Genomic DNA, 22,667 nt, shown 5'->3' on the forward strand with positions numbered 1-22,667 from the left:
CCTACAATATTTTTAATTAAATGAAATTCAGTTTTAATGTTGTCATCTGGCTTTGCAGGACTGAGTACTACAACAACTCCATTGACAACAAGTAGCTTCTCTGTGACATCATTCCAGCCAATGTAAGGGTTTCAGAAATTGATCAGTTGTGGAGTCTTCATTTAAATCTAAAGCCCTGAACTGTATTAAAAGTAAGTTGTACCATTTTTAGACCTGGTCCAGCAGAGGTGACAAGCAAACTGGTGTTCAACTCCTCATCTCCAGTCCCCGGTGAAGCTTTGGTGCTCAGTGCTATCAACATTCTCCTGGAATCCAGAGTTTCACAACTGAAAGAAACAGTCAAGCTGGTCAATGTCAGCTATGAAAGTAAGTGTTGTCTTTTCAAGTGAAACACTGTCTGTAGACAGTTTGAATGTTTCAACCAGCGATAGATGGCAAGCTTTGGTGAAATGTAAATTGAATTTATCTTTCCAAACAGAAATCTCAGACACCTCCTATGCAGTCTTCTTCACATTTGCCTTGAGTAAATTCAGCATGCCAGAAGACCCAGAGTTTAGAAACAACACTTACCAGCAAGTACAGGACATGATCAATGAGGCGGTAAGCATTCAGCAGTGAAAAGGTTTAGGTGCAGTGCAAATCTTTTGTAGAGTTTGATTGAATGTTTGTAATTGCTCTGCAGCTGAACACTCTCCTGAATGATCCAAGCAGTAAGAAGTTTGAACCCAGCTCATCCAACTTCACGTAAGATTTAAACTGACTTCTGTCTCTGAAAGATACTCATGCTTATGGTCTTATTAAATGCATTCCGACATTTTGGGATATTGAATCAACTCTTAATTTTCTTGCATAAATAGTCCATAAAACTGTTTAACACACTTTATCTGAAGCTCAAGTCAAGTGTATTTTATGCTTTTCCTTCAGGAGCACATCAGACAAAATCCATGGCAATATGGATTATACCTTCCAAGATGGAGCTGAGATACAACCTGTCAGTTTCCTAAATGAGCTTCGTAAACTGATGGGTATGTTCATATTGACAATCTTAAACCATTCTAAATTGAAGTTTGTAACTTGCTGAAACCTACAATATTTTTAATTAAATGAAATTCAGTTTTAATGTTGTCATCTGGCTTTGCAGGACTGAGTACTACAACAACTCCATTGACAACAAGTAGCTTCTCTGTGACATCATTCCAGCCAATGTAAGGGTTTCAGAAATTGATCAGTTTTGTAGTCTTCATTTAAATCTAAAGCCCTGAACTGTATTAAAAGTAAGTTGTACCATTTTTAGACCTGGTTCAACAGAGGTGACAAGCAAACTGGTGTTCAACTCCTCATCTCCAGTCCCCGGTGAAGCTTTGGTGCTCAGTGCTATCAACATTCTCCTGGAATCCAGAGTTTCACAACTGAAAGAAACAGTCAAGCTGGTCAATGTCAGCTATGAAAGTAAGTGTTGTCATTTTCAAGTGAAACACTGTCTGTAAACAGTTTGAATGTTTCAACCAGCGATAGATAACAAGCTTTGGTGAAATGTAAATTGAATTTATCTTTCCAAACAGAAATCTCAGACACCTCCTATGCAGTCTTCTTCACATTTGCCTTGAGTAACATCAGCATGCCAGAAGACCCAGAGTTTAGAAACAACACTTACCAGCAAGTACAGGACATGATCAATCAGGCGGTAAGCATTCAGCAGTGAAAAGGTTTTGGTGCAGTGCAAATCTTTTGTAGAGTTTGATTGAATGTTTGTAATTGCTCTGCAGCTGAACACTCTCCTGAATGATCCAAGCAGTAAGAAGTTAGAACCCAGCTCATCCAACTTCACGTAAGATTTAAACTGACTTCTGTCTCTGAAAGATACTCATGCTTATGGTCTTATTAAATGCATTCCGACATTTTGGGATATTGAATCAACTCTTAATTTTCTTGCATAAATAGTCCATAATACTGTTTAACACACTTTATCTGAAGCTCAAGTCAAGTGTATTTTATGCTTTTCCTTCAGGAGCACATCAGACCAAATCCATGGCAATATGGATTATACCTTTCAAGATGGAGCTGAGATACAACCTGTCAGTTTCCTAAATGAGCTTCGTAAACTGATGGGTATGTTCATATTGACAATCTTAAGCCATTCTAAACTGAAATTTGTAACTTGCTGAAACCTACAATATTTTTGATTGAATGAAATTCAGTTTTAATGTTTACATCTGGCGTTGCAGGACTGAGTACTACAACAACCCCATTGACAACAAGTAGCTTCTCTGTGACGTCATTCCAGCCAATGTTAGTAATTTAGAAATTGATCAGTTATGCAGTCTTCATTTAAATCTAAATTCCTGAACTGTATTAAAAGTAAAATATGCCATTTGTAGATCTGGTTCAGCAGAGGTGACAAGCAAACTGGTGTTCAACTCCTCATCTCCAGTCCCCAGTGAAGCTTTGGTGCTCAGTGCTATCAACATTCTCCTGGATTCCAGAGTTTCACAACTGAAAGAAACAGTCAAGCTGATGAATGTCAGCTATGAAAGTAAGTGTTGTCATTTTTAGGTGAAAAACTAACTTCATACAGTATAAACGTTTCAACCAGCAATGAATTACAAGCTTTGGGGGAAATGTAAATTGAATTTATCTTTCCAAACAGAAATCTCAGACACCTCCTATGCAGTCTTCTTTACATTTACCTTGAGTAACATAAGCATGCCAGAAGACCCAGAGCTTAAAAACAACACTTTCAAGCAAGTGCAGGACATGATCAACAATGTGGTAAGCATTCAGGAGTGAAAAGGTTTGGTTGCAGTGCAAATCTTCTCCAGATTTTGAAAGATGGTTTGTTATTTTCTCTGCAGCTGAACACTCTTCTGAATGATCCAAGCAGTAAGAAGTTTGAACCCAGCTCATCCAACTTCACGTAAGATTTAAACTGACTTCTGTCTCTGAAAGATACTCATGCTTATGGTCTTATTAAATGCATTCCGACATTTTGGGATATTGAATCAACTCTTAATTTTCTTGCATAAATAGTCCATAAAACTGTTTAACACACTTTATCTGAAGCTCAAGTCAAGTGTATTTTATGCTTTTCCTTCAGGAGCACATCAGACAAAATCCATGGCAATATGGATTATACCTTCCAAGATGGAGCTGAGATACAACCTGTCAGTTTCCTAAATGAGCTTCGTAAACTGATGGGTATGTTCATATTGACAATCTTAAGCCATTCTAAACTGAAATTTGTAACTTGCTGAAACCTACAATATTTTTGATTGAATGAAATTCAGTTTTAATGTTTTCATCTGGCGTTGCAGGACTGAGTACTACAACAACCCCATTGACAACAAGTAGCTTCTCTGTGACGTCATTCCAGCCAATGTTAGTAATTTAGAAATTGATCAGTTATGGAGTCTTTATTTATATCTAAAGCACTGAACTGTATAAAAAGTAAGTTGTGCCATTTGTAGATCTGGTTCAGCAGAGGTTACAAGCAAAGTGGTGTTCAACTCCTCATCTCCAGTCCCCAGTGAAGCTTTGGTGCTCAGTGCTATCAACATTCTCCTGGCATCCAGAGTTTCACAACTGAAAGAAACAGTCAAACTGATGAATGTCAGCTATGAAAGTAAGTGTTGTCATTTTCAGGTAAAACACTATCTGTAAACTGCTTGAACGTTTCAACCATCGATAGATGGCAAGCTTTGGTGAAATGTAAATTGAATTTATCTTTCCAAACAGAAATCTCAGACACCTCCTATGCAGTCTTCTTTAAATTTGCCTTGAGTAACATCAGCATGCCAGAAGACCCAGAGTTTAGAAACAACACTTACCAGCAAGTACAGGACATGATCAATGAGGCGGTAAGCATTCAGCAGTGAAAAGGTTTAGGTGCAGTGCAAATCTTTTGTAGAATTTGATTGAATGTTTGTAATTGCTCTGCAGCTGAACACTCTCCTGAATGATCCAAGCAGTAAGAAGTTTGAACCCAGCTCATCCAACTTCACGTAAGATTTAAACTGACTTCTGTCTCTGAAAGATACTCATGCTTATGGTCTTATTAAATGCATTCCGACATTTTGGGATATTGTATCAACTCTTGATTTTTTTGCATAAATAGTCCATAATACTGTTTAACACACTTTATCTGAAGCTCAAGTCAAGTGTATTTTACGCTTTTCCTTCAGGAGCACATTAGACCAAATTCATGGCAATATGGATTATACCTTCCAAGATGGAGCTGAGATACAACCTGTCAGTTTTCTAAATGAGCTTCGTAAACTGATGGGTATGTTCATATTGACAATCTTAAATCATTCTAAATTGAAGTTTGTAACTTGCTGAAAGCTACAATATTTTTAATTAAATGAAATTCAGTTTTAATGTTGTCATCTGGCTTTGCAGGACTGAGTACTACAACAACTCCATTGACAACAAGTAGCTTCTCTGTGACATCATTCCAGCCAATGTAAGTGTTTCAGAAATTGATCAGTTGTGGAGTCTTCATTTAAAATCTAAAGCCCTGAACTGTATTAAAATTAAGTTGTGCCATTTTTAGACCTGGTTCAGCAAAGGTGACAAGCAAACTGATGTTCAACTCCTCATCTCCAGTCCCCAGTGAAGCTTTGGTGCTCAGTGCTATCAACATTCTCCTGGAATCCAGAGTTTCACAACTGAAAGAAACAGTCAAGCTTGTCAATGTCAGCTATGAAAGTAAGTGTTGTCATTTTCAAGTGAAACACTGTCTGTAAACAGTTTGAATGTTTCAACCAGCGATAGATGGCAAGCTTTGGTGAAATGTAAATTGAATTTATCTTTCCAAACAGAAATCTCAGACACCTCATATGCAGTCTTCTTTACATTTGCCTTGAGTAACATCAGCATGCCAGAAGACCCAGAGTTTAGAAACAACACTTACCAGCAAGTACAGGACATGATCAATGAGGCGGTAAGCATTCAGCAGTGAAAAGGTTTAGGTGCAGTGCAAATCTTTTGTAGAGTTTGATTGAATGTTTGTAATTGCTCTGCAGCTAAACACTCTTCTGAATGATCCAAGCAGTAAGAAGTTAGAACCCAGCTCATCCAACTTCACGTAAGATTTAAACTGACTTCTGTCTCTGAAAGATACTCATGCTTATGGTCTTATTAAATGCATTCCGACATTTTGGGATATTGAATCAACTCTTGATTTTCTTGCATAAATAGTCCATAATACTGTTTAACACACTTTATCTGAAGCTCAAGTCAAGTGTATTTTATGCTTTTCCTTCAGGAGCACATTAGACCAAATTCATGGCAATATGGATTATACCTTCCAAGATGGAGCTGAGATACAACCTGTCAGTTTCCTAAATGAGCTTCGTAAACTGATGGGTATGTTCATATTGACAATCTTAAACCATTCTAAATTGAAGTTTGTAACTTGCTGAAACCTACAATATTTTTAATTAAATGAAATTCAGCTTTAATGTTTTCATCTGGCTTTGCAGGACTGAGTACTACAACAACTCCATTGACAACAAGTAGCTTCTCTGTGACATCATTCCAGCCAATGTAAGGGTTTCAGAAATTGATCATTTGTGGAGTCTTCATTTAAATCTAAAGCCCTGAACTGTATTAAAAGTAAGTTGTGCCATTTGTAGACCTGGTTCAGCAGAGGTGACAAGCAAACTGGTGTTCAACTCCTCATCTCCAGTCCCCGGTGAAGCTTTGGTGCTCAGTGCTATCAACATTCTCCTGGAATCCAGAGTTTCACAACTGAAAGAAACAGTCAAGCTGGTCAATGTCAGCTATGAAAGTAAGTGTTGTCATTTTCAAGTGAAACACTGTCTGTAAACAATTTTAATGTTTCAAGCAGTAATAGATTACAAGCTTTGGGAAAATGTAAATTGAATTGATCTTTTAAAACAGAAACCTCAGACACCTCTTATGCAGTCTTCTTCACATTTACCTTGAGTAACATCAGCATGCCAGAAGACCCAGAGCTTAGAAACAACACTTACCAGCAAGTGCAGGACATGATCAATGAGGCGGTAAGCATTTAGAAAATTAGCCAGCAAAAAAGTTGGTTGCAGGGCAAATCTTCTCCAGTGTTTGATGGATGGTTTCTTTTAATCCGGCAGCTGAACACTCTTCTGAATGATCCAAGCAGTGTGAAGTTTAACCCCAGCTCCTCCAACTTCACGTAAGATTTCAACTGATTTCTATCTCTGAAAGATACTTATGCAATATGACATTTTATGATTTATGACATTATTAAACTGCTCCTCTTTAAAAACTGTTAAATACTCATAAACTGAAGCTCATATCAAGTCTTTGCTGCTCTTCTTATAGGAGCACATCAGACCAAATACATGTCAAAATGGATTACATTTTTCAAGAAGGAAATAAGATACAACCTGTCAGCTTCCTAAATGAGCTCAATAAACTGATTGGTAAGTTCATATTCACAATCTTAAACCATTCTAAAGTGAACTTTGAAAATTGCTGAAACATACAGTATTTTTAATTAAATTGATTTCAGTTTTAATGTTTCCATCTGACTTTGCAGGACTGAGTTCTACAATGTCTCCTTTTACAACAAGTAGCTTCCCTGTGACGTCCTTCCAGCAAATGTAAGTGTTACAGAAATTGATCAGCTATGCAGTCTTCATTTAAATCTAAAGCCCTGAACTGTATTAAAAGTAAGTTGTGCCATTTGTAGATCTGGTTCAGCAGAGGTGACAAGCAAACTGGTGTTCAACTCCTCATCTCCAGTCCCCAGTGAAGCTTTGGTGCTCAGTGCTATCAATATTCTCCTGGAATCCAGAGTTTCACAACTGAAAGAAACAGTCAAGCTGATGAATGTCAGCTTTGAAAGTAAGTGTTGTCATTTTCAGGTGAAAAACTATCTTCATACAGTGTAACGTTTCAACCAGCAACAAATTACAAGCTTTGGGGAAATGTAAATTGACTATATCTTTTTAAACAGAAGTCTCAGACACCTCCTATGCAGTCTTCTTTACATTTACCTTGAGTAACATCAGCATGCCAGAAGACCCAGAGCTTAGAAACAACACTTACAAGCAAGTGCAGGGCATGATCAATGATGTGGTAAGCATTCAAAAACATACCCAGTGAAAACGTTTGGGTGCAGTGCAAATCTTCTGTAGAGTTTGGTGAATTGTTTGTTGTTCCTCTCCAGCTGAACACCCTTCTGAATGATCCAAGCAGTGTGAAATTTGAACCCAGCTCCTCCAACTTCACGTAAGATTTAAACTAACTTCTGTCTCTGAAAGATACTTATGCGATATGACATTTCACAATTTATGACATTATTAAACTGCTCCTCTTCAAAAACTGTTTAAAGCTCATAAACTGAAGCTCATATCAACAGTCTTTGCTTCTCTTCTTATAGGAGCACAACAGACCAAGTACATGGCAAAATGGATTACATCTTCCAAGAGGGAAATAAGATACAACCTGTCAGCTTCCTAAATGAGCTCAATAAACTGATGGGTATGTTCATATTGGTGACCTTCAGCAATCCTAAACATGCAGTATTTTTCATGACATTTATAATTTTTTATTTATGATTTGTCAGGTCTGACCCCAACAACAATTTTTCCCCTGACAACAAAAGTCTCCCATGTGACGTCTTTCGAGCAACAGTGAGTGTAGATGTTACATTACAAAAAATCCTTGTTATACAGTCATCATGTAAATGTAAAGCCCTGAACTGTATTAAATGAAAGTGGTGCCCTTTTCAGAATTGATTCTGCAGTGGTGACGAGCACATTGACGTTCAACTCCTCATCTCCAGTCCCCAGTGAAGCTCTGGTGCTCAGTGCTATCAAAAATCTCAGGGACTCCAGAGAGTCACAACTTGATAAATCACTCAAGCTGTTGAATGTGACCTATAACAGTAAGTTTAAGTGTTTTCTTTTAAAAGTTCTTGTACTAAAAATCCCAAGTGTATTTACGTACTAGGACAAAATACATTATGAACATTTCTATGCAAACAGAAACCTCAGACACCTCCTATGAGCTCATCTTTGAATTTAATCTGAGTAACATCAGCACCCCAAACAGTCATATGCCCAAAGGCAACCTTGCCGAGCAAGTTCAGAATGCTACCAATGCTGCGGTAAGCATAAACATCAAGATCAATGGTCAGAAATCACATTGTATTGTAATCTGTTCTTTTTTCACTTATCATTATTTTTATTTATAGCTCAACACTCTTCTGAATGATCCACAAAAAACACCATTTGTTGCTACAATCTCCAAAGTCACGTAAGCATTGAAATTACATTTTTAATTTAATTTACCATAAAACATTTATCCCTGCATTAAACCTCTACAATCATGATACTCTCCTTTGCCTTTTACTCAGGTTTTACGTCTCTGTTCTAAGAAGGTTAAAGTTCTAACATTTATTTTATTCCATTAGGACAAAAGAACAGCAGATTGAGGTTTCAATGAACCATGTCTTTATGGAAACAGATGATATACAACCTGTCAGCTACCTAAATGAGCTCAATAAACTAATGGGTATGTTCATATTGGTGACCTTCAGCCATCCTAAACATGCAGTACAGTATTTTTCATGAAATTTATAATATTTTATTTATGATTTGTCAGGTCTGACCCCAACAACAATTTCTCCCTTGACAACAAAAGTCTCCCATGTGACGTCTTTCCAGCAGCAGTAAGTGTAGATGTTACATTACAAAAAATGTTTGTTATACAGTCGTCATGTAAATGTAAAGCCCTGAACTGTATTAAATGAAAGTGGTGCCCTTTTCAGAATTGATTCTGCAGTGGTGACGAGCACATTGACGTTCAGCTCCTCATCTCCAGTCCCCAGTGAAGCTCTGGTGCTCAGTGCTATCAAAAATCTCAGGGACTCCAGAGAGTCAAAACTTGATAAATCACTCAAGCTGTTGAATGTGACCTATAACAGTAAGTTTAAGTGTTTTCTTTTAAAAGTTCTTGTATTAAAAATCTCAAGTTTATTTACGTACTAGGACAAAATACAATATGAACATTTCTATACAAACAGAAACCTCAGACACCTCCTATGAGCTCATCTTTGAATTTAATCTGAGTAACCTCAGCACCCCAAACAGTCATGTGCCCAAAGGCAACCCTGCCGAGCAAGTTCAGAATGCTATCAATGCTGCGGTAAGCATAAACATCAAGACCAATGGTCAGAAATCACACAGTATTGTAATCTGTTCGTTTTTCGCTTATCATTATTTTTATTTATAGCTCAACACTCTTCTGAATGATCCACAAAAACCACCATTTGTTGCTACACTCTCCAAAGTCACGTAAGCTTTGAAATTGAATTTTATTTTAATTTACCATAAAACATTTGCCATGCATTAAACCTCTACAATCATGATACTCTCCTTTGCTTTTTACTCAGGTTTTTACGGCTCTGTTCTAACAAGATTAAAGTTCTAACATTTATTTTTATTCCATTAGGACAAAAGAACAGCAGATTGAGGTTTCCATTAACCATGTCTTTACGGAAACAGATGAGATACAACCTGTCAGCTTCCTAAATGAGCTCAATAAACTGATGGGTATGTTCATATTGGTGACCTTCAGCCATCCTAAACATGCAGTATTCTTCATGAAAATTGATACATTTTTTATTTATGATTTGTCAGGTCTGACCCCAACAACAATTTCTCCCCTGACAACAAAAGTCTCCCATGTGACGTCTTTCGAGCAACAGTGAGTGTAGATGTTACATTAACATAAAGACTGCATAACAAGCATTTTCTGTAATGTAAAGCCCTGAACTGTATTAAATGAAAGTGGTGCCCTTTTCAGAATTGATTCTGCAGTGGTGACGAGCACATTGACGTTCAACTCCTCATCTCCAGTCCCCAGTAAAGGTCTGGTGCTCAGTGCTATCAAAAATCTCAGGGACTCCAGAGAGTCACAACTTGATAAATCACTCAAGCTGTTGAATGTGACCTATAACAGTAAGTTTAAGCGTTTTAAACTTTTAAAAGTTCTACATTTTTTATTATCTATACTTATATTAAAAATCACAAGTTTATTTACCTACTAGGACAATTTACATAATGAATATTTTCATACAAACAGAAATTTCGGAAACCTGCTACGAGGTCATCTTTGAATTTAGTCTGAGTAACCTCAGCACCCCAAACAGTCATGTACCTAAAGGCAACCCTGCCGAGCAAGTTCAGAATACTATCAATGCTGCGGTAAGCATAAACATCAAGACCAATGGTCAGAAATGATAATGTTTTGTAGTTTGTTTTCGTGTTTTCTGTAATCGTTTTCATTTTTTAAATATATTTTTTTTTCTTAAAGCTTAACACTCTACTGAATGATGCTGCTAAACCTCCTTTTGATGCTACACTCTCCAAAGTCACGTAAGTTATGGAGTCTTAAGCAAATTTTTTTTGTACATTTTTTTACCATGAACCATTTAACCCTGTCAGATTAACCTTTACAATCATGATTAAAGTTCTAACATTCATTTTATTCCATCAGGACAAAAGAACAGCAGATTGAGGTTTTCATGAACGTTGTTTTTACGGATACAGATCACATCCAACCTGTCAGTTTCTTAAACGAGCTTCGTTTGCAAAACAGTATGTCAATTCTATTAGAATACAACAATGAATTTTCACAGCATATTGTTCCTACCTTTTCTTGTTATTTGTTTCCCATTCATCAGTTCTAACTTTGTGTTTTCAGGCCTAACAACTCCTTCTGCCAGCAATTCTCAGACCACTACTGATGCAACAATTCTGTAAGAGAGTAATTGATTCATTTTTTTTATAAAGAAATCATTATTGTTCTTGCTCTTTGTATTTTTATTTCCTCATCCATTTTTTTTCTTTTTGAACAGGGGGACGGCTTTTATTAGCATTCGACTTGTGTTTGAAACATTAGGACTAACGCCAAGTGAAAGTAAAATTATGGAGTTGGTTTCTATACTGAATGCAAATCTCACAACTAAACAAGACGACAGAGCAACACAGTTTGGTGAACCTGTGAGCAACGTAAATGTCTCCTATAACAGTAAGTTTTTTTTATAAATATATTATTTTGGGAAACTGTGTTTTTGTTCTATTACTTTCAAATGAAACATTGTGTTGCTAACAGTGTTGGGCTTGTTACTAAAATAAATGAATAAATTACTCATTACTCTTCTTAATACTCCCTGTCAACAGTAATTTGTTACACTGTTGTTTGGCCTTTTAGTGTGGAGCCCTGTGTTAGTGTGGGTTTACTCCGGGACCTCAGATTTACTCAGAATAAACAAACTAACTAACTAACCAACCAACCAACCAACACACACTATTCTTTATATTACTTCAAGACAATCTTTTAAACAATTTATGTTATTTAATAAAGCTACACATTTGCAAGTATTCAAACATCCAAATCCACTGAACATGCGGATAGAATTCAGAACAGAATACCCTTAAATATCTGGTTGCTTAATAGTCCCTGAGTCATCTTACAAAGGCTGACTTAAAGTGACTTATCTGTCAGGATTTTACATATTGTAGCTCGCTGTCCACAAATAAAATCAATAAAATAAAAGTATTTTTGATTTTTAGCTTTTGTATGTCTACAATCAGTTTAATCAGGTGTGTCTGACTTCATGCGCCATTTGATGGCATTGATCAGTCTGCGTAGGATGAAATCGAACACACAAAACATCTTCATCTCTCATGCTACAGTAGCTGTAGTTCCTACCACACACGTTTGCAATGCAGTTTGGGAATGTTAGAAAGATGGTTTTGGGAAACAAATGGTTATTATGCTGCTATTCTAGTTAGCGATGATATCAGAAATCACACTCCTGTCTAAATTTCAATCATAAATGGCATCCATATGCCCTGCTCACTCCAGAATAATAGGCTACATGTAGTGAATAAATTAAAAGAGAGAATTTAAATAATGAGAAAAGATGTTTACATACATTGAAATTCATGCTATTTTTGTAAAGTGCTGTCCAAAATTATGAGATGAGGCAGGATCTCAATGCAGATGAAAGACTTTAATAAATCCAAACATGAAAATAAAATTGAAACATGAACATCCTTACAACTTGAAATTTAAATCTTTGTATGAATAGTGTATGACCATGTATTTATAAAGGATGCCTAATATTGTAGGCATCAACTTAAAGGGACACTTCACCCATTTGGATTAAGCTTTTGTATAGTTAGAACCCCAGTTATGTTTTTGAATGGTCATGCATCATTTCCTCAGTTGCCGCTGAGACAGGAGAAATACAGATTTCAGTGTTGCACTTCCTTCTTTCAATGATGTAAAAATCATAATTTTGCATCATTGAAAGAAGGAAGTCCAATATCTTTGTTAAGGGGGTGAGACTACAAACACCAAATTCGAAATGTATGTTACATTTTGACCAAAAATATGACACACTTTCAATAAAGAATTCCTTTAAATCTCACATTTATTTTTGGCTAGATGGCTACTTGTGTTAAATACATAAAAGTAATAGCAATAATGACCATCACAGCACAAAATATTGTCAATGACTACATATATTGAAGGTCTACCTAAGTAAGAATAGAAAACAAATGTTTACTGTTTTTTATTTATTTATTTTTTTAGGAATTTCTGATCATTCTTATGCCCTTAACTTTGGATACGTGATCAGCAATGTATCAATGTCAACGAACTATGAAAACAGGAACACCACCTACAAACTCATCCAAAACAAAATAAATGAATTGGTGGGTTAAGACATTTTTCTCTGCAATAAATGTTCCCACATAAAGTAAATGAATGAATAATCCAATAAATTTCTGCATTATTCCTATTTTGTTTGTAGCTAAACAAGATCCTAAATGATCCCTCAGCCAATCCAGTCCAGTTTGATGAGGCCAAATTCTTGTAAGTCAAGATTAAATTTACTCATTAATCAAAATAATGTTTTTATCATTATCATCATTATCAATTTATCATTGGATTTTTGTGTAATATAGTGCTTTTTATTTATTTTGTTAACAATAGTTTATTTTTGTATCTTTTCTAGGAATAATTTGACTGCGATAACGGCTGTTCTGGAATACAATCTCTCACAAAAAAATAACATCAAGTCACCGAGTACATTTCTCCAGAAAATTCTTAATGAAAACAGTATGTCTCATTCAATCAACTTTTTAGTACTAAGAATGCAACATTAAACAGATAATTCAACACAACATTTAATACACGTACTACTTTAACACATTCCTAACTGCAATTAAATGTTTTAAATGTCATACTCCACAAATAGCATTTATTTTCATAATCACCAAACACTGAATTTTATTTTACAGGCTTAACAACAACTCCAACTCCAACTGTGTAAGTACAAAAAGTTTACTTGCATACTCAAATAAACTGGCTTTGTTTCCGTTTATTTTCTTTCTCAAAATTATTTTGATTCACCTTTTTCAGACTTGGAAAAGCAATTATTTACATCCGGCTTGTTTTTATAACGAGAGGCACCATACCAAGCCAGAGCGCTGTTCTACAAGTAGCCAACAACCTGCTGGACAAACGTCTAAGAAGCAAACGAGACCTGACAGTACAAAAACTCAGTGATCCTGTGAGCTTTGTGAATGTCACCTATACAAGTAAGTTTGTGTCACCAGGAAACAATAACTCCATATTACAATAAAGAGATTTGTATGAGATTTATTTGAGATTTGTTTTTTTTTCCAAGAAATTTCTGATCATTCGTATGCCCTCAATTTTGGATTTGAAATCAGCAATGTCACCATGTCTGAGAAACTTGTACTCAGGAACGACACACATAAAATAATCCAGGATTCAATAAATAAATTGGTAAGTTTGAAAGTATTTGAAAGAGTGCTAATGCATATGAAATAATGTACAATTTAAATTTCAATATGAAATTAAGATATATTAAATGAAACCCAGCATAAAACAATCATAAATATCATTATCATATTTATTCATTATAAATAATACACAATATTAATGTGTTTTTTTGGCAACCTGTTTAGCTGAACGAGATCCTAAATGACCCAAATGCCACTCCATTTGTGTTCAAAGACGCCAATTTTACGTAAGTCATGACTTCATATTTTAATGAGATCAAGTATTATTAATGATGATGTGATCACTTTAAATTAGCTCCTAATGTTCAACACTGTTTATTTTGAATTTTCCCAGGGGTAATACCACTGTGATTAAGGCCGATGTCGAGTATGTTTTCTCTGACAAAGACTTCAAGTTTCCCAGTCCTTTTCTCAGTGCACTTATCACTGTTAATATTGGTATGTTGTTCTGCATTCAGTTTAAATATTAACAGCTCTTTACATTCTAAAAAATGCTGGATTATATTCATTGGACCAAATATGAAAATATTTTGGGCTAATTTAACCCAACGGTTAATTCTTTTTTAAAACCAAAAGTGGGTTGAAAATAACCCAGCATTTTATATATTATTCCTTGAGAGTTTCTGATTTTTTTATTAACATTATTTTTTTTCCCCAAATCATTGGTCTATAGAAGCCAGTAACACAACTGCTACAACCACATTTCCGTCTGTTGTGAACACTACTGGGCCGAAAAACAGCACTACTGCAGCATGGGTTGTGGCTATAATTGTTCCTTGTGCTATAGCCATCATGCTTGTACCTTGCTGGATTCTTCTTTGTGTAAGTTTCTTGATGACAGAATGTAAAATATGTGTATTGTCTATGAAGTGATTATTTATAATAAAAATATTATATGTTGTTATTATATATATATATATATATATATATATATATATATATATATATATATATATATATATATATATAATAATAACTTAATAACTTTACTGGGATTGTTTTAATCATAAAACACAGTTTTGACAGTTCATTGTTTTGACTGAGAAAGATTGTCTAATGTTCTCTCTTTCTTGCTCTCTCTCTCTCTCGCTCTCTATCTATCTCTCTTTAGTGTCTGCTTTGTGGTTGCTGTGCACGAATTAGACGACGTTGGCACAGAAGACAGTCATACAATGTACAGTACACGACTCGACACAGCATCTTCTAGTAGCGTTGAGAGACAACAAAGAAAAATATGTACAGAAAAAGTGATATTTTATTTGCAACTGTAAAGCACAACTATATCTAAGAAATCACTTATTCTTATATTATTAATTATGCATTGATTATTATTAATGTTGTTATTTAAATTATGTAATGAACATGTTAACTTTGAGCTTTTATTATGCACTATTTATTTTCATCCTGTTTTGCTGGACAGACAGGATTTACACAAAATTTTACTGAATATAATTTTTCCCAAGCTGTATTGTCTAATGAAATTAAATTATTTATTTAATACTTGTGTAATTTTTACAATATTTATTGTTGATTTTTTTCCTCTTAATAATTAATTTATTTGATGTCATATATTTCAATGTAGTGAACAAAATTAAACTTATTTATTTACAATAATATCTTCCTTTATCTTCATGTGATTCCATTTTTTTTGTGTGAAACATTCAATAACGTGGCCACACGCGCACGCACGCACGCACGCACGCACGCACGCACGCACACACACACGCACACACACACACACACACACTCTCCAACATAAAATATCCAACATAAATGAATGTTTAACACTAGCAAGTCTTATTTTAAGCACATTTGCAAGGCTCTGGGATTGAAATGACTCTGAAATCATTGAACACACATAAAGTTGAATAAACAGGTTGAGTACAGTTCTGTTATTTTGAGTACTTTGTACTGTTAAGATTTTCAGTGCATGTGTACCCATTAATATAATAAAAAACTTTAAACTAAGTTGTGGCATGTAAAGGGCCTGTGATGCACTGTCTGAATGATTCTAATCAGATTCGTGTACCAACAGTAATAAATACACATCTTGTCAAAATGTAGGTCTGGGGTGCGTTTCCCGAAAACCATAGTATCTTTGTCGCACATTCGTCGTTTGAACCATGTTGGTTTAAAGGGACACTTCAACCATTTGCATTAAGCTTTGTATAGTTAGAACCCCAGTCATGTTTTTGAATGGTTATGCATCATTTCCTCAGTTGCGGCTGAGACAGGAGACATACAGATTTCAGTGTTGCACTTCCTTCTTTCAATGATGTCAAAATCATCATTTTGCATCATTGAAAGCAGGAAGTCCAATATCTTTGTTGAGGGGATGAGACTACAAACACCCCTCTTCTCTGTCAAATAGGCAACAAATTTGAAATGAATGTTACATTTCGACTACAAATATGACGCACTTTCAATAAAGATTAATGTTTCTATGGGTGAAATGCTCCTTAAAAAACATAGTTGATGATGTCACGTGAGAGGTGAAGTATTAATTAATCTGTGCAAATCGATTTAATGTCAGATTATTGGTGTAAATAACATATATTACATCTGAAGACTGATTTTGTTATCGTGATTTATTTATCTGTTGTTTAATTTCAAGATATTCAATTTATGCTCAAATTCCCTCTTACGTCACTCCTCCCAAGGATTCCCCAGGGTCTTAAAGCTTGTATTACTGTGCACATGCGCAGTTTTCAAATGCAGCGCTTTAATTCTGTTTACAAACCTAAAGACGTAAAATAAAATTTTAATATATTTAGAATGATGGATATACATTGTACTACATGTCTTTTGCTTATTTTGTTCAAAAACATGATCAACGTAAGTCTTAATATGTTAATAACAAGGAACGATGCTTCTACGACAACTTTGCGATGCAGCTTGGGAATGTTCGTTTGAACGATGGTTTTCGGAAAAACACAAATCGTTGAACTTTGTCAGTAACTACTAAACTTACGACAGTAGTTGGCTAACGATGCTTTTGGAAACGCACCCCTGGTTGAGTAAAGACAGTCAGTTATGTCTTAAGTGAATGTAAACGGGTAGGGGAAAACCATGGTTTTACTACACTAACTATGGTTTAACTATGTTTTTTTGAAAACCACGATTGTCGAAACCATGGTTATTTTGTAGTTACTATGGTTTTACTACAGTAACCATGTTTTTTTTTAACTGTAGTAAAAAAAAAGGTAACTTCCGTAAGGGTGTCTGGAGGACATTTTCAGCTGTCATGGTTTGGGATCAAATTGTGGACCCCACTTTTCATGTCTGCTCATTTTTAAGAATTTTTTAGATAAATCGCATTCAGCATGTCAAAACGATGTCGAAATGGGCAGTGGAGAGGCAAAATGCATGTATTGAAGTGCAGAAGTGTTGGACTGGAAGTAGCAACTCCACAGGTATGTCTCACTGTATTGAACTATTGACCACTACAAGGAATAACCCAGCAGAATTTAACCATGCTACGAAAACCGAGACGAAGTGAGACTGACAACTTCATTCAACCAAGCTCCATACACTCTTCTGTCTAGAAAATACTATTATGTGACCATAAAAGAAACACCAGGTATGTGAAGAAATTCTTAATACAAATGACAATCAAGTAGAACTGAAAAATAAAAACTAGAAACTGAACCTGTCAAATAAAGGACAGAAAATACTAAAGAGGTAATTCCTGATAAAATGCCAAATCAGAGTGAAACACAAGGTGGCGTGATTTCTCCATAAATGAGACCAGAGAGACAAATAAAACTGCCAGATTTTAAAGACTATAAAAAATTGTTGAAGAATGAGATGCACCACATTTACTTAAGTGTTACACTATGCATATTGTTAAAAGGCATCTGGAATAAAATTTTCTTCGGTTAAAGAGAAATGTTCAAAGAAACAACATGTACATTTTCATTTTTTTCTTGTTTTTCTTCATTTAAAGCCACTTTGGAACAATTACACAATTGTGAAGAGTCCTACATAAATAAAATTGAACTTAAATGCCATTTCAGAATATCACAAAAAGGCTGGTTTAATGTGACAAGTTTTTGGAATTACACTGGCCTAAATCTCAATAGGCTTCATGCTCAGCTGCACTACCTCCTGAACTTCAGCCAGCTCCTTGTTTCCTGTCTGCCATTATTGGACAAACTGATTAATCCAGGTGTGCCTGACCTCAGTAGTCACAACAACAATAATCGGACACACCTGGATTAATCAGTTTGTCCAATAATGGCTGACAGGAAACAAGGAGCTGGCTGATGTTTAGGAAGTAGTGCAGCTGGGCATAAAGCCTATTACTGTGCATAGTGGAGTTATGAATGAGATCTTCTCTTTAGTGTGTCGTAACTGCACAGTTCAAGTACCAATACATCTGCCTAACTTTGCTAGTAGATCCAATTGCATATGGATAACAAATCACCTAGCCAAATCACAAGCAGACCTTACAGCTTTGCAAGTCTTTGCCAAACAAATCACCCGTATAGTCAAAATTATATTTTGGAAATAAATTCTGCAAAGAAGCCAAGACGAGGTATTCTTTGCTCAAAACATCACTTTAGTATGCGTTGAAATAGTTCGCAACTAGCAAGTGGTCCTTTCTACCATTTTTGTCTTCTGTTGTTTAAAGTTCATCCAGTTAGTTCACTTTCAAGGACGGTCTTTCAACATTGTGTCAGAAGCTGACACTATCGGCTCTCCCTCCTATCACATCTTCCCTGAAGCCTTATTGCTTAACTCCAGTGCAGTTGAAACCCGAGCTGGCCAATGACCTTCAAGATGGCAGAAAGGGGCGCAGCCACCTCCCCTTTCATTCTGAGAGGCATGAACTTTCTTCAAGCAAGTGTCCAAAAGCCGGTGACATCGTTGATCCCGCATCAGGGGCAACTTCGCCCTTGGTCCTCTGACGCGAATTCCCCCCACCTCACTTGTGGGTGCAGTTCACTGCTGAGTTTCTGCATCCTGCACCGGGAGCATCAAAGCCCATTTCCTTTGGGGCTGCAGAGGTGGAGGACAAGTCTATGTTCCTGCCGGTGCCAGAGTGGAACTGAGATCAGTCCCGGGAGCCCCATTCGGAGGCAGAGAAACCAACGTCTTCCTATGACAAGCTCGTTCATATCCTCTCTTTGACCATGCAGCAAAATTCCTCACTCCCATGCAGCAATCTGTCTCGGAGCACAGCGCAGGGCACAAGCTTTCCGCTCTCTCCTGTGCCCATCACTCACGTGCTGCAGGGAGACATGACCATGATGAAAGTGTGGTGCAGTCCTCGTCAACAGGCAGCATCCTAACTGATTGGTTATTGCTTGTTGCGTGCCCCATCTACCAGGTGCATTTGTGCCCTTAAATGTCAGTGTTTGCTAAATGGTTCGAGGACAACACACTAGACTGTCCTGTGCATTCCTACAGTACTGGTTGGCATTTTTCTCCTAGGGGGTTTTTCACCCCGGGGAGGCAGCCTTTTTGGGCTTTACCTAGCTTCCTCTTCTATACGTTGCTTTAGTAATACTTGTGTCACAAGCCAGGGGCTGGCTACTAATGGTTTAAGCCACGCCCCTTCTAAACTTCCACCTCGAGGAGGTCCCCAAAACCAACCCAATGACCAGACAACAACGAGCACAAGTAAGTATAAAATGTTCTTTATTATTTTAAATAGTTAAAAATATAGGGGGACTTGGGAAAGGGGAAATTAAAACTAATTTCAGGCTCCGTCCTCCAGGGGGCCACGGCCCAATGAATGGCTAAGGGTGGGGGGTCGTACGTGGGGGAACGGGCTCCTGCCTCGGGTTCCCTCTACTCGTGGCGCGCTCCTCTTCCTTCTCGCTTCCTTATTCTCTCTCTCTTCTCAGGTTTCAACTAGGACACGAGGACACAGTGAGTCGACTCCACGACGTTCGCTCGCCTCTGCGCTGGTTACAGCTTCCCAGTAAGTATGGCTCTCTCCACAGCTCAATATCTCAGTGTTCACATTGGCTCTCTTTCTCTCCACAGATGGCTGCTAGGATACAGGGACACAGTGAATCGTTCCTAAAACGTTTGCTCACCTCTGCGCTGATTACAGCTTCCAGGTAGGTATGGCTCTCTCCAAAGCTCAATATCTCAGTGTTCACATTGGCTCTCTTTCTCTCCACAGATGGCTGCTAGGATACAGGGACACAGTGAATTGTTCTCAAGACGTTTGCTCACCTCTGCGCTGATTACAGCTTCCAGGTAGGTATGGCTCTCTCCAAAGCTCAATATCTCAGTATTCACGTTGGCTCTCTTGCTCTCCACAGATGGCTGCCAGGATACAGGGACACAGTGAATTGTTCTCAAGACGTTTGCTCACCTCTGCGCTGATTACAGCTTCCAGGTAGGTATGGCTCTCTCCAAAGCTCAATATCTCAGTATTCACGTTGGCTCTCTTGCTCTCCACAGCTCTCACGACTCACTCACTTTCCTGTCAATCAGCAGACATAACAAGTTACATGGAAACTTACAGGGTGGCGAGCTTACGCTGGCTGGTTTCTGCAATGCGGCGATTTAGCAATGATTTGTAATGGGACGCCGGGGGCCAAGACCCTCTCGGCGAACTCGTTGATGAACAGAGGGGCGAGGAAGCCACGCCGGCACACCGGGTCGAGCGCTGCCCTTTCCTCGAGACCCGTTGGTCAATCGAAAACTGGACCGGGGCGCCCTTTCGTCGAGACCTCGGGCCAGCGGATCTCTCCTGCCTCTACTCTGTGATGATGAAAGAACACAAGTAAGGTCACAATAATAGGTGCAGTACTCACACACACACTGCCACTCGCACAGTTCTTCGCCGCCACTCTGTATTTCTGTGAGACTGAAAACACACTACAGCATTATTATACAGGTCTTTCCTAGCGCCGTTCTTTCCTCTTCATCGCCCCGGGACGAGTGACTGAAAACGGGATTACGTCAAACAGGACACAGCACTCACACTGCAATACACGGCATTACACAGCACCACTTCAAGTGAAAATGTCCAAAGACTCACCCCACCACGCTCAGTGCACACAATAGACACCCGTCCTCTTCCACGTCGCTCTGGGCGAGAATAGGGAGATGGTAGATGGCCTAGCGTTTGTTTGCTATCGTTGCTGTAGCTGCTTTCCCACGAAACCTTCGGCTCGCCCACCACGCTGGTACAGGGGTAGGGCCACTCGATCTCTCTTAAGAGCACTCAAACAATGTATCAATCAAATATTTACAAACACTCACTTCAAGGGATTTGGTTACTCACGATCTCTGTCTTTCTTCGTCCTAGGTTGTCTTCGTGCCAATAGTAACTCCAGGTATCTAGACAGGGCGCTTTCCAGCCACCAACACCACTTTTCCCACAGATATATATACTCACAACGGTAAGCTTTCCTCTCCTTCCGTTTCTCTCAACCGATGTCAGTATCCGTCTAGTACTCCACCTATAAGGTCTTCAATGTCCTCATTCCCATCGATCTATGATCCACACATGGAGAGAGAGAGCAATCCAGCGATCCGAATATAGCGTATCAGGCGAGCTCAACTCAGCACTACAATACACACCAACACAACAGTGGATAACATCAGCCAAGACTGTGGTTTAACTTGTCTTTTTATACTCCCCTGGGTGCTGTTCTCCTCCAATCACCCGGCGCTCCTGTTAATAGCTCCCAGCTGTGTGTAGTTTAGCTGATTACAGCGTTCGCGACGCCACCGGATGTCCGGTGTTTGCTCTTACCGGTCCGGGCGGAAACATCCGGGCGGAACCAAAACTTCCCAATTTTTGGTTCCGCCTAAAAGATCGTCACTCCTGTGACACGTGCAATTATAATATTGAGTCATAGCCGCAGCAAATTTAACTGCTCATGCTATCATGTATTTTGTTGTGCTATCTGTCGTTTTCTGTGCTTTTCACTGCTTCTATATGTAAAGCTGCTTTGAAACAATTGACTTTTGTGAAAAGCGCTATATAAATAAAATTGAATTGAATTGAATTCCTATAGTACTGGTTGGACTTTTAACATACTGAAAGTGTATGTTGCTTCCATTGCCGCATTTCACACTTTGGTGGATGGGCACTCGGTAGGCAAGAACGACTTGGTGGTAAAATTTCTAAGAAGGGTGAGTATCAGACTGCCTCACTGTTAAGAGTGAGCTGTTCCCAGAATTTATGCAGAGCGCTCAGTGCTTTTATGATCGACAGATTGGCTTTTTGTCTGTTATGGTGGTGCTTCAAAGGGATGGTCGGAATCCAAACAGACTTTTTCACTAGGTAGTGAATGCGATCACTTTGGCATTCAACAGTCAGGATGTGGAATGTCCTAATAACATTAGAACACACTCGACGAGAGTTATCGCCTCCTCTTTGGCCCATCTAAGGGTGAGCTATTCAGAATAATTGTTTGGCAGCTGGCTGGTCATCTCAGAACAAATTTTTTTTAGGTTTTACAGCCTAGATGTGTCTTCTTTGGCTTCCCGAATGCTTTCAGGTACTGTAACTTAACTGAGCCTTTGACATCTATCTCTGTTCGTTGGGTGTATGTATTATATTTTTATTAACATTATGCTTACTTGCTACCCTTACTAGCGTGGTGGCAAGCTTGTAGTTTATATTCCTTATGCGGGTGGGGCCTGGCTGGCTACTGCCTTTTGAGATTGTGCTTATTTTTTATTCTTGTGTGTACTTTTGAAGGTGGTCAGCAGCTGGTAAATACAATCACTATAGTAAGTTTGTAAATGATGTATTGCTGGTAACATACATTACTTTAATAAACTATATATAGTTTAAATGAGCATCTAATGAGATGAGTGCCATGGCTGTATACTTTT

At 37.7% G+C, this 22,667-nt stretch overlaps 2 protein-coding genes across 2 annotated transcripts; both read left to right on the forward strand.

Moving 5' to 3' along the window:
• The first annotated feature begins 36 nt into the window (after positions 1 to 36).
• On the forward strand, positions 37 to 3,657 carry LOC135746696 (uncharacterized). The gene is made up of 17 exons (XM_065265353.2): positions 37 to 122; positions 212 to 366; positions 479 to 600; positions 683 to 744; positions 925 to 1,025; positions 1,142 to 1,205; positions 1,295 to 1,449; positions 1,563 to 1,684; positions 1,767 to 1,828; positions 2,009 to 2,109; positions 2,226 to 2,289; positions 2,379 to 2,533; positions 2,648 to 2,769; positions 2,853 to 2,914; positions 3,095 to 3,195; positions 3,312 to 3,375; positions 3,465 to 3,657. Exons 1-17 carry the CDS (start codon positions 37 to 39, stop codon positions 3,655 to 3,657), a joined length of 1,791 nt encoding a protein of 596 aa, XP_065121425.2.
• Positions 3,658 to 7,393: 3,736 nt separating this feature from the next.
• Positions 7,394 to 15,305, forward strand: LOC135746563 (uncharacterized). The gene is made up of 28 exons (XM_065265168.1): positions 7,394 to 7,488; positions 7,574 to 7,640; positions 7,740 to 7,894; positions 7,995 to 8,116; positions 8,204 to 8,265; positions 8,423 to 8,523; positions 8,614 to 8,680; positions 8,780 to 8,934; positions 9,035 to 9,156; positions 9,244 to 9,305; positions 9,463 to 9,563; positions 9,651 to 9,717; positions 9,817 to 9,971; positions 10,096 to 10,217; positions 10,327 to 10,388; positions 10,510 to 10,610; positions 10,717 to 10,771; positions 10,871 to 11,043; positions 12,616 to 12,737; positions 12,836 to 12,897; positions 13,040 to 13,143; positions 13,326 to 13,353; positions 13,447 to 13,625; positions 13,715 to 13,836; positions 14,019 to 14,080; positions 14,188 to 14,291; positions 14,527 to 14,675; positions 14,965 to 15,305. The coding sequence occupies exons 1-28, from the start codon at positions 7,416 to 7,418 to the stop codon at positions 15,058 to 15,060; spliced, it is 2,850 nt and encodes a 949-aa protein (XP_065121240.1). The 5' UTR covers positions 7,394 to 7,415; the 3' UTR covers positions 15,061 to 15,305.
• Positions 15,306 to 22,667: the final 7,362 nt, after the last annotated feature.

This window comes from Paramisgurnus dabryanus, chromosome 4, assembly GCF_030506205.2.
Source record: "Paramisgurnus dabryanus chromosome 4, PD_genome_1.1, whole genome shotgun sequence".
NCBI classification, from domain to species: Eukaryota; Metazoa; Chordata; class Actinopteri; order Cypriniformes; family Cobitidae; genus Paramisgurnus; species Paramisgurnus dabryanus.